Genomic DNA, 12,773 nt, shown 5'->3' with positions numbered 1-12,773 from the left:
ATTCAAACTCTAAAATTGCAGTTCAAAAAGATTTCGCGTTGAATTCGAATAACGTCTATCTGCGCACACCCGTTTGCGTTTCTCTCTACTTGAGGTTATACCTCCGGTCCGCACCAGAGGATCGCGACGTTACAACCGTCCGTCAGACAGGTGTCGAAGATACTGAGCCTGGTCGTTGCTTCTTCTTCCTCCACCAGCCCCTACCGTTTCTCCCCCCCGCCCCACCACAACATCACACACACACACACACACACACACAAAAACGTATACAAAACTGGGAGAGCTGGGTGGAGGACCACCCTCTCACTGAGGAAACTGGGAGAGAGAAAAAAAAAAAAAATAATAAAATAAAAAGGCAGTTCTCCGCAAGAAAGAAAAGGAGAACCTGAGCGAGTTGAGCAAAGAAGAAGAAAAAAAAAAGTACACTGCCCGTCAACGGCTTAGCAAAGCGGCTTGATTCGTGGCCGAGACTTTCGTGAGCTCCTCCTCCGCCAGTCCGCCTGCACCTCCTCCCGCACGATAAAAGAAAAAGAAAGAAAATAAACCGCACAAGCGTCGTCCGATATTACAGAACAAGACAGGAGCTACCGGTCTTGTTTTTTTGTTTTATTTCTGCTTGTACGCCTCGATTGTAAATGAGGCTAACTCTACACGACGCACAGCATCAGAAAGGAGCCCATGATACGAGTCATTTTGTGTGTTCAAATTTTGTATACGGTCGACCTTAATCGGACAAGTTCCCGACCACGCAATTACGCTTCAAAGTTTTGTTACGAATTATGGTTTATTTAATCATTTGTGTGTGTGTGGTGGATGGAAACGTTTTCCAAATCCGGATATTGAGGAATCCGCAAATATTTTTGACGCCATCAATTTTTTTGTCCTTTTTTTAATTAGACATAAAATAAATAGGGGCTGTTCTCGCTGGAGAAGAAGAAGAAGAAGAAGAAAAAAGATGTTTTGAAATTGATGAAAATGAGGGCAGTGTGGTTATGTGTATAGTGACCGAAATGAGCGACCCTGTCACCACATCACATTGACCTCCATATCACATCGATGTGACGGCTGGTATCCACCGGAGCGCATATGGCAGACGGATTGAGATCGACAAGAAGAAGGGCGCAGGAATCCCCGTATCCTTCCATGTTTTAAAACACACACACACACAAAATATATAAGCTTATTTATGCAGCCCACCCCACCCCACCAGTGATTTTTCATTATTCAGCCTATTTTCATTTCCTTGACGATTCGAAATGAATTTTTTTTTTTTTAAATTCATCAGTACATTGTAATAATAGTAATGATGAGCGTTTATTAGGAAGGACTGTGAAAAAACAGATGCGCTCCGTCGGAGAAAATCATAAAAAAATATACACACACACACTCACACACGCAAAGATCCAAATTTGTGGAGAATCGGGGTCACCCTGAAATACGCGCGCGCGTGAAAGAATAAAAGAAGAAGAAGAAAAAAAACCGGGCGGATTTGTTGTTTTTTTTTCTTTTCTTCTTTTTCCAAAGTGTGTCACGCATTTTTATGCATTTCCCAACAGCGACACAACAAACGGACACGCTGCAGGGAATTTACACGAATCTAGAGGCTGAATGCAAAAAGAAAAACCAAATGTCATCGAGTCCGAAACTGACGATGTTTCTTTTTTTTTTTTTTTTCACAGAGCAAACCCAAAAAAAAAAGAAAGAAATTACAAATCAATTTGAATGCGGTGCCGTTATTTATTCCATTATTTTGCATATTGAAAAGAAGCCACGCACAACTGCTTTATTCGATCGGCTATTATGTCTAGAAGGAATCTGCATAGAAGACGTCTTGCGTCATTATTTCGATAAAAAAAAAATAATAATAATAAAAAAAAAAATCCTTGTTTTGATTATTCCAACAATTTTGTTGTTGTTGATTGGTGTTAGTGGCATAGTAATAGAAGTGGTAGAAGGACCGGTATTATTACATCGTTTAACAGCACTTGTTTTGTTCTCAATTCTTTCAACTTGCAAAGAGTTGCTCAATTCCTTCTTCATTGGCTAGTCGTTGGGCCAAAATAGTATTGAAATTTGGTAACTACAATTATGACGACACATCCGTCTTGTGTATATTTCATTCTTTTTCTCTTTCAAATGGAAACTAATCTTTTATTTATTCTCGCCACAATTGGGATCTCCCGCCAGGTCCACTCTCAAAGAAGGAACACACCATAAGAGCTGGTGTCTCTCTCTCTCTCTCTATGTATATATATATATAAATAAATAGGAGGGAATGGAATAAAAAAATAAAAAAAAAACAGGCCACTGACCTACATTTTTTGGGTTTGTGTGTTCCCTACCAACCCAGACTATGGATGCGCGCGGGGCGAGAATGGGTGCACGCCGGCAACGGTTTCTTCTCTTCTTCCCTTTATTTTTTTATTTTGCTTACGCATGTATGTACAAAGCCACAACTGTATACAGTCGTCTGTAAAAAATGTATTCCACCTGGTGGTTGGTTACCGGTTCCCTTTTTTTTTTTCATATTATTATTAGCTTTTCTACTATATAGACCAAGTTATTCTTTAATTGGTTATCTCTATCACCACATATAATTTAAATGTACTTGAATAATTTCAAATAATTATTCGTTTTTTTTTTTCATTTAAAAAAATGGTTTGAAATTTCAGAGGAAACGACATAATATTTTATCGTTTGTTTCGAAACCGTATCTGAAAAACAAAACAAAATTGTATTAGGTGCGGGCGCCATTCTTGTGGAAACACAAGTAATAATGATAATAATAAAAAAAAAAGGTTAACACAGAAAAAAAGAAGAAGAAGGCTGGCGATTGGGAGCATGACGGTTCTGGCATTGACGTCACCGACCATCTTCTTCTTCTCGTTTTTCTTGTTACGATGAGATAATCATATAAAACTGAATAACTCGAATACCCTATAACAGTTTTTGTAGGGCGCGATAAGCCACTCGTCTCTTATCCCGTACACCTGATTGTGAAATCCTCGTGAAGAATTTGATTCTCTTTATTTCTTTTGGCTTTAGATTTCACCTCAATAAAAACCAAACCCGGAACGACAAAGTCAGCGATGGAACCTTGAGACATCCGCAAGGCAAAATCAGTGCGATTAACTTGCTAAATTCACCGCAACAGACCAAGTTTGTATATGTTGTTGGGATTCATTTGAGATACAACTTGAAATTTTCATAAGAACAATTTTTTTCAAAAACATTTCTTCATTCAGGCCTTTTCCAAATTGAGCCCTAGCACCCCAGTTAACTGTTTTTGTTAATATATAGAGGCTAGAAGGCTATCCAAGTGTCCTGAAGCGGTAGGCCTACTGCCTTCCTTTCTTCGCCTTTTATATTCGATTCTACGTTAATCGACATGGATGAAAGAATGAAACCTCAATTCTTTTCATTCTCCCTTAATTATTACATTTTTTTTTTTTTCTCAATCGTTCTTCGGAAAGCAAAGAAGAAGAAGAAAAAACAAAACAAAACAATAACGGAATTGTTATTATTTGAATATACTTGTATAAAGGTGTATAACATCAATCCGTACCATTGGGTGCTGGGGGGGAAAAGCTTATCATTATCAGAGCGCGTTCATCACGATCGATGAAGGCAAAAGAATTCTATTCTTGCACACAACATCCCGTTCTTCCCCCTGTTTTGTTTTTTTGCCTGCGTTTCACTATAACGCGCAAGACAATCAAAGTAGGTTAATCTTTAATGTTCTTTTATCAGTTACTCCCAAAGAGAACTTGTCATCGCATTTTCTGTTGTTTTTTTTTTTTTTGTTTTTTGTTAGGATGTACGGAAGAGTCAATTTGAGGACAAAAGATGAAGGAGTGACATTAATCATCCGAACGATAAAATTTGCCGACAGCTAAAAATATTGGAAGTGGACCAGTCCCGAACTGGACACAATTTGTATTTTTACATTTTGCATTTGTTCTTGATTTGCGGTCGACTGCTGGACAGGACATCAATACGATAGATTCACTTAACATCAAATTCCAATGACAAAAAAGAAAGAACTATTCTGTCCTTCTCAGCAGCATTCTAGTTCACTTTTCAAAAAAGCCGATGCTCTACTTCACTTTTTTCATTATTTCTTTTCCTTATTTCTATTTTTCTTGTTGCCTGGCTCTTCTTGAGCACGCGCGCGCCATCGTGTGTGTAACACATTGCGTGCGTAATAGTCGCAATGTATCGGCGAAGTCCATCGGTGTGTTTCTTTTTAAAAGACCATCTGGCGCGCAGTGCGACGTTAATGCATTGAGAAATTTACTAAGAAAGAAAGAAAGAAAAACGAAAAAAACACTTTTCTTTCATCAACAGCGCGAGCCAACGCCAGGTGGTAATGATACAAAACTCGTTAGGTATACTGATATTGCGGTTGGTACACATTAAAAATAAAGAAATCCGACCGCAGAATGGGCGACATGTACGAATTGAAAGACGTTACATAAGTTGTATCTTGCGCCATCTGACAGAATAATAACGAACTACAATGGGAAATGTTATATATTGTTCATAGATGGCGTAGGCGGTTGCCTCACTAAATCAATATATGCTAGAATGAGGCACGAGGAGAAGAAGCTTCATCCTTGAAAGACGCTAAGGTAACCAATAAGAGTGGCTGCGCCGGTGGCGTCACCACGTAGGGCCATAAACCCGTAACACTTCCTCCTTCTTAACCGAAAGCCGGTTTTTTGTTTATGCTGCGGCTAGATAGCCAGCTAAACAAATGTTGCGGCAACACGCCTAACGAGAGAAGTTTGGAGATCCTCGAAAACGCCATCTACTATTGTTCCCTTGAATTCATCATTAGCATAAATACTTGGAACTATCCCTGAAAATCCAAAAAAACTCACCAGAAAATTCGTGAAAAGAAAGAAGGAAAAAATAAACCCGTTGGAGGAATATTATTATTTACGTGGAGGACACTTTTTTGCTGTCTAGTAAAATCCCTTTTTAACGTCATGTTCGAAATAAAAGCAGACAATTCGTTTACTTGTGCATGGCACCTTGTGGAATATTGAGTTAATTTCATTTAAATTACTGTAAAATACAATTGCATCTTATTTACTTATTCTGAAAATGTTTAATACAAAGAAATGCATTACTTTTAATGTATTTATTGCCAAGTTAAGAATCGAAGCCGCTTTGAATTTTTCATGTTTCTTCAAGGGAACCATCTTAGTTATTCCTTTCTCTGCTAGAGGCGCTGCTACAAGGCCCGCCGGCTGCCCACACACGAGAAAATAAAAAATTAAAGCGCTCACACACACACACACACACACACACACACACAGGTTGTTCTCTCTCTCTCAGGTTGTATTCTCCCCCCTTCCCCCAATCCGCCCTGAAGCATAGTTAGACAGGTAGGGCAGGGCTTCGCTGGTAAGTCGCCTCTCTCTCTGGCTCTCCAAGCCAGGGCTCAGCCGACATTCCACCATTTGTAAGAAGCCAGGTGTGTGTGTCGAACCTGCCGAGTTGTTTTCTGTTACGTTGTGCTGCTGCTGCTGTTGCTGCAAAGTGCCTTGAATGTAAAATCTATTGTGTTTTTTCGTGCTGCTCAATATTGTACTTGTGTAAACACCTTGATTCGTCAATCATCGGATATCTATTTCGTCAAAGTGCAACAGTGTTTTGTTTTTACGAAGGTAAACTGGCGTACATGTGTTTGAAATGGGAAGAAAAAAGAACTCCTTTCCTGTGTGTTTCTGTTCTCTGACGTAGAGACGCCGCCATTGATCTCCCCCCGGTGGTGTTTTGCTTCTTCCTTTTCAGCCCAGGAGCTCATCTCCCTCGTTCAAGTCGCTTCTAATTTGTTGAATTCCAACGTTTTCTTATTTCGATTTCTCTCTAGTTTTTGTTTTATCACGAGAAAAAAACAAGTCATGTTCACGATATACAACCGACCAATTTCATTTTGACTTCCAGTCTCGTTGAGAAACGCTTGTTACACTCACATGCAACTTCGTTATCTTATTATTAAAAAAAGAAAATGAACAAAATCGACCTTCTACTGCTGTGCGTTGCAGGGCATTTGTACTAAGAAAAGATAAAGAAAACGTAGAAACACCAACCAGACCGAGATAAGAAAACATTTGATTTGCTAACGAGATAGACGTAATGTTATGGGATTGAAAAAAAAAAAGACCTTGGGTTAAAATAACAAAACCAAAATTGCGAAATTCTTTTCGCGTATTTTCGAAGATGGGAAACGAACTGGAACGGTGTCGAAGGCTTGAAAACTTCAACAAAAAAGAGAGAGAGAGGAGGGGAGAGACGGGATGTCATCAAGAATTTATCCAGGCCAGCTGGGTCAACCGGCCGAGACGGTTACAGGCTTCTAAACAGCTCGATATTTCGACAGTTGTAGTACTCGTTTATGTCATTTATTTTTTTGCTTCCTTAGCAAAGTGAAGAAAATAGAAATGCATTTTCTCCTTTGCACACAAACGCCAACCCACAAAACGAAATTTTGTGGTTATTAGCAACACGAAAAACAACCTATCAATTTCTGCAGTTATGTTTTCTTTCTTGAAAAATAAAACGTTGTTTTGCATTCGAGGTTTTCCCCCCTTCCATGTGACTCATTTTGCTGATAGGACCCCCCCCCCTCCTTTATTTTTAAAATCAGTTAGTGATACGCTTATCTGCATATAAGCAGACACAATCAAGCTAATGACCAAACCCTCATTTCGCAAACTAATCTCTTCTCTTGATTTGTTTTATTCATAGATCCACGACTGAGCTTCCCAAATTGTGTCTTCATTCTCTGTGCTGGCCAGTTGATCTGGTCGCCTTCGTTAACGCCTCGTTTAATTCGCAATTATAGCGAGTCGACCGCCATTGCATTATCGACACTGAAGGGGACACAGCACCGTGTCATGCGGCTTCGATAATGCCGAACGTCCGTTGTTGTTCCGCCGACTGCGCGGATGTGGTTGTACGAATCCCGCCCAACCGGGTCGCGGTTTGAATGCCTGGTTACTGCAATAATCTAACGCCCGCCCGTTCGTAGCTGCTGCTGTTGCTACTGCCTGTTTTTTTTGTGTGTGTGTTTGTGTTTGTGTTTTTTTCGGGGACTCCAGTCCCATCAGTTCATCAGCGTCGTCCGTTCAGCCGAGAACTAGAGCAAACACTGTGTGCCACTGACGGCTGTTTTTGTGTGTGCATTGACGGGGGGGGACGGGCCCACGGCTGGACGGTGTCTGTGAACCATTTCGATGGAAAAATTGAGTGCCAAGATGAAGAAAACATCTTTGATGCCTCGTTGGTGGAAGAAGCGCTTTACAGCCGTCATTACGGAATCGGATCCATCGTTTAAAGTCGTCTACTTGGGCAACGTTCTTACCGGATGGGCTAAAGGTACGTCACAATCTTTGGTTTACTTTGTGTGCACACCTTATTATTCCACTCTGTTTTGTTTCGAGTTTCCAACCTCCCACCCCCCCCTTTTCTTTTTACAGGTTTGTGTGTGTGTCTAAAATATATGACAGTAAGGAGATCTCATGTAATGTGGCTAACGGTCAGACTGAGCCGTACTTGACAGTAGTTGCGAGTTATTTCTCTTTTTTTTTTTTAACGAGCTGCTGGAAGGAGAGTGCAGCACAGTTTGAATTATCGGCTCTAGTTTATATCCAGCCGTGTATTGTTAGCTCGCTGTGCGCACATAACGCGCAGCCTGTCGATATGAATAAAGATTGTGGGCAACGATTCAATTTTGTTGTTGTCTGCATAGAAAACAGCTGCTTCTGCCAACAAGAGAGACGCGATTCAGACTATTTCAAACGTATTTTGTTTGTGTTTTGTTTCTCAAAGTCTAAAGGGAAGAAAAAATGTTGGATCTTATTCAGTGGATCGATTGGCTAATATCGACTCACTGTGCGGTCACGTGAAACACGCACACCTGAGCCGGAGAAATTTCTTTTGCTCCCCCCTCCCCCAAATTCAAAAGGTGTACATGTTGATGCATAAGCAATGGACCCCGCCAATGGGGCGGGTGCGAAATGTTAAATTCTCTGACCGTATTTTGATAACGTTCTTTTTTTTTTTTCGAATATTTTTTGTTTGTTTTTTTATTGAACATTTTTTTTTCAATTATTGAATGTGACCGGATAGGAAATGATGTCTTGTTCATCCGTCGTTCCCACCCATCATCATAAGGTTTTTCTTTTTTGAAGTGTGATCCCACCCGTCCATATAGGCGTTAACTAACCAATCCAGTTGTTTGTCTTTTAGATGATTGAGGTACTTTGAGTTGGTAGGGGGTTTTTTATTGGAAATGTGCCATGATGGGTTTAAACAACTGTTGTGCGACCGACTTTTTTTTTTGCATTTCCCTTCCCTTCCAAAAATAAAGAAAAAGCAAACCACCGACGACATCGTAACGGCATTTTTTTTGTCGTCCTTTCGTGTCTGAAAAAGAGCAAACCCCAAATTATTTGTTGTTGTTACGGTTGTTATTTAGAACCATTTTTTTTTGTTTTGTTTTCCAGACTTATTAACCCACTAAGATTATTATTCTTTTTATTCCACTGTTTTTGATCGATGAATTAATTTAAAGACTTGTTGTTTGTTTTTTTTTTTTTTTCGGTTCTTCGTGATTCTCTCGCTACTAGGTGAAGGATGCCTGGACAAACCGTTGGCAACATTATGGAAGAATTATTGCCAAAGTAGCCGGCCCGATGTGTCCATGAGACTCTCGGTTTGTAGCTCCGGTCTTCAGGTAATCGTGTGCCAAGTCCCCGCTTCTTTTTTTTTTTTTTCATTCTCTTACACCTGAACGTTAACTGTGTGATCGAGCTGTGTATTCCGTTCCCCTCCCCCTTTTTTTCTTCTTGAAAAAAAAAAAAAGTTTATTGCTCGACCCAATGCCAAGTAAGACTTTCACTTTGAACGCATACACAGAAACTCTCTGGTTGGCTCATTCTAGAGCTCAGTCACCTTGTGACGGGACGCTGATTGGGGTCAGCTTTAAAAAAAGAATCAAATGGCCCTTTTCTTACGTTATTTTCTTTTGTTGTTGTTGTTGTTTTTAGGCAACAACGTCTGAACACGGGCTGACGGAATATTGGTCGCACCGCGTGACGTGGTGCTCGGCCCCGCCGTCCTACCCGCGCATTTTCGCCTGGGTCTATCGGCACGAAGGCCGTCGTCTTAAAGTAAAATCAAAAATATAATTTTCCAAATGAAATTGAATTTAAGTCTTTCTCAGCCTCGACGTGCTCGACTAACGTTTGATGTCATTTTTATTTGGTTTTTTTCTTTTCTTTTGTTGTTGCTGCGTGTTACGGTTTCACAGCAAGAGTTGCGATGTCACGCTGTGCTGTGCACGACGGGTCGACAAGCTCGACAGCTGACGGCCCGGCTGGAACAACGACTCCGCGAGGCTCTGCACGATTTCCGTCGGGAGAAATTGTGCCGACAATCAGCCCGTCTCTCTGTGGCTGCCTGTCTCTACGAGGACTATGCTAGCGCCATACCCAAACGAAAACTGCTACTAGCGCCCGGAATCAACAACTACAAGTACTTGACCTTAATTTCCAGCGTTGTTGTTCAATTGCCTTTTTTTTTGAGGGGTTTTCATTGTTTATTTATTTGTATTCCTCCCCCGCAACAAATTTGAAGGCCTCCGGTGGAACGGTGTAAATCAGCACCGAAATTAGGTTCCATCGAAGAATCGCCGGAACTGGAAGAAGTCGAAGAAAAGGATTGGCTTCGTGTGCTGGCTCTGCGCGGGGCCGCGCAGACGCTCCAGCGCAACAACACAGTCATCAAACCCGTTTCACCTGTCCGCAGTTCGCTCGAAACAGTCAGAGAGGAGGATCGGTGCATATCCACTCCGGCGCTACCTTGCAAGATAATTGCAGAATGCGATCCGTCTTCCGATGCCGTCTCGCCCGACGGCCTCTTGGTACTAGGCATTTTTAAAGAATTGAATTGAAAAAACAAACAAGTTTGAAATTGTATTTTTAATGTGTTCAATCGACACAAGGATTTGGCCGAAGTGAAGGTGACCCTGATGCCCGATGGAGGCACGTCGTGTGTCGACGGAAGTCCGGCTGCTGTCCAGTCTGAATGCCCCATGGTGAAGCCGATGCGTCTCCCACTTTTGAGGCGAATGAGCGCCGAGGCTCGCAAAAAGTTCGGCTCTGCGGATTGCGTTATCGATAACAGCGGAAGGCCGTCATCGCCTCCGCCCATCTTACCACGACGAGCCCGTCGTTCGCCCCTGCAGGGCCGCCAGTGTCAACGATTACGCGGCTGAGCTCCAGTTGCAACAGAATCGCGCTCTCATCCGCCGGCAAAGTCAACCAGGAATACGTCGGCGTTGCCAGGTAAGTGTCTTGCCTTTTCTTTTTCTCTTTCTTTTTTTTAAACTTCTAACCAAACAACGAAAAGAAACGAAATCAAAGACATTGTTGGTATGTGTAGACGACCTACTTCCGAGTACATTGAATCGCGGGACGAATACTTGTACGACGAGGAGGAAATCGACTTTCGATTGCGTCTCGATTCGGCGGTCGAGGAGCTGTTGGAGAGCGACTCCTTTAGCGGTTCGTCGCCTTGTTCGTCGGCCGACCACAGCCCCAATTTGGCTGACAAGGGCCGTCTTAACCTGGTGCCCAGTCCTTGCGACCAAGTGCAGGCCTTTCATATGCTGGCCAGCGAAGATCACGACAATGTCTCGGACGAGAGCGGCTATTCAGACGATAAGGATGTCATTTCTTCTTCGTCTTCCGTCTCGGATGCGGGCACTGTTAAGACGGCCAAAGGGGCGTACACGATGGCCGAGGAATTCACGCTCAATCTTTAAAAAAAAATTAAGCCCCGAATTTTGTAACCGTTTTTTTTTTTTTTTTCTCCCCTCAGCCGTCCAGGACTCGAGTGATTCAGACTTCCAAATTTGCGGCTTTTTATTTGCGGCCGTTGCAACATCTTTCGTTAACTTTTCTTATTTGGAGGAGGGGGGGGTCCTTTTTCGCATGGTAACTCGTCATTTATAGCCAACACACACCAGTCCCGATACGCAACTCACCTGTTTATCAAATTTCATTTCTTTTTGCGTCACGTAGTTCAGCTCGTTTCCACAAGGGCTAATGACGACTTCCCTTTTTTGTTTTTCTTCGCAAAAAAGGAAACAATTAATCATTAAAAGAAAAAATAATAATAACAAAAATAATAAAAAAAAAAATATGTAAAATTTTTTGCTATAGGACAATCGGTCACATGTGATTATTTTGATAGAACAAGTTGGAGAGCAAAAATATGAATAAAAAAAAATAAATCTTTTCATCCTGTTGTGTGGATTTAGCAGTTGTCGATTCTCGAGTGCCCGCCCACATTATTTCGTTGTTGTACATTCCACTTGTCTATAGGTGTCCCTTCCTCTTTTTATTTTGCAACCACTAGTGCTGTACGATAATTAATACTCGTTGTCCAGGCAATCCCCGTTTTCCACACCACAGGTTTCTCTCTTCTTTTAATTTTTATTATTATTTTATTTCACCCCCCCCCCCTTTTTTTTTTTTTTTTTTTATTGATTGGTAAAATGATCTGCAGTGCCCCGTCTTTCTCTCGTTTCCCGACAAGCCTTAATTTGTTATTTCGGCAAACGTTTACATGTTTGTTTTTTTTTTTTATCTTCTGTGTGTGTCCGATACATATTATAATTTAACGTTCCCAACAACAAACAAACAAACAAAAAAAAGAGTGACGCATTTTTTTTTTTCTTTTTTTTTTCATTCATTGGGAAGAATACATGGTGCGTGTAAGGCACATTTCAAAATTGATTGTTCATGTTTTGTTTCGCTTAACGTTAAGGAATCTTGTTTCCTTGAAGGGGAAGCATAGATCAAAGCCGCTTTCTTATTTCTATAGTATGAGATCAAATAAAAACAGCTCCATTTGTGCGTCTTATTCTCGATTTCACGTCCCTTTTTTGCAGTGAAAGTTCGAGATTGTTTTTTTTGGCTAGTGGCTACCCTATTGTTCTTGGATCGTCGCTCTCGCCTAAAACAGAAAACGCAAACCTTGTTTTTGTTTTGGGTTTTTTTGTGTTTTCGTGTTCGTCCAGGGCAATGGTCGCGAGGAAATGTGTCGACTGACGTAATCAACCGGTACGACGTACGGCAACGAGCTATTATTCGATCGTTTGCGCGTCGACATATTAATTTGATTGTTTTTGATCTCTTTTCGGCGTAACGAATGGCTCTCATTAACGATGCTTTTGTCACTCGTTAGCGCGCAAGTCTTAAAAATTATCGAAAGTCACTGGCGAAAGTAAAGACCTCGTAATCAGCTCATATGGGCATAATTTATTTCATTTTTTTGAAATATAACAAAGAAATTCTTTTATAAAAACAATCAAATGAAGTTGATATACGACGTGTCCCCGGAAAGACCAATGATAAAAAACAAACGGGGAATTGAATTTTATTTTGATTTGTTTTTCTCTGTTTTTATGTGTAAAAATGATGTCTAGTTGCAAAATAGAAGGTCGGGAAACGCCCTTAAATTTCGTTATGTGCGAGGCACGGTGTCTACAGGTCAGCTGTTTTCAGAACTCGTATTGCGTTAGTTCAGTTGCCTTTCTAAATTCTTCGTTCCATTTACCATGTAGTTTTTTTGCTACCTGTCAAGCTACCGTCTGTAGTTAATAACCTTGCTGGCCATGTAAAGCGATACGTGTAATACTGGTGGGTGGCTATAAACGAGAATTCAACCCCTTCAATTCCCCTCTAAAAAAA

At 41.0% G+C, this 12,773-nt stretch overlaps 1 protein-coding gene across 1 annotated transcript; it reads left to right on the top strand.

Annotated features, from left to right (window-relative positions):
- The first annotated feature begins 5,440 nt into the window (after nucleotides 1-5,440).
- LOC116923703 lies at nucleotides 5,441-11,816 on the top strand. Its single transcript, XM_045168198.1, has 9 exons — nucleotides 5,441-5,675; nucleotides 6,760-7,389; nucleotides 8,643-8,749; nucleotides 9,063-9,185; nucleotides 9,326-9,549; nucleotides 9,652-9,937; nucleotides 10,019-10,255; nucleotides 10,288-10,361; nucleotides 10,459-11,816. The coding sequence occupies exons 2-9, from the start codon at nucleotides 7,248-7,250 to the stop codon at nucleotides 10,838-10,840; spliced, it is 1,575 nt and encodes a 524-aa protein (XP_045024133.1). The 5' UTR covers nucleotides 5,441-5,675; nucleotides 6,760-7,247; the 3' UTR covers nucleotides 10,841-11,816.
- The last annotated feature ends 957 nt before the right edge of the window (nucleotides 11,817-12,773 follow it).

The sequence above is a fragment of the Daphnia magna genome, linkage group LG1 (genome assembly GCF_020631705.1).
Source record: "Daphnia magna isolate NIES linkage group LG1, ASM2063170v1.1, whole genome shotgun sequence".
Taxonomy (NCBI): domain Eukaryota; kingdom Metazoa; phylum Arthropoda; class Branchiopoda; order Diplostraca; family Daphniidae; genus Daphnia; species Daphnia magna.
Note: the sequence above shows the minus strand (reverse complement) of the source record. Positions and strands in the feature narration are given on the sequence as shown.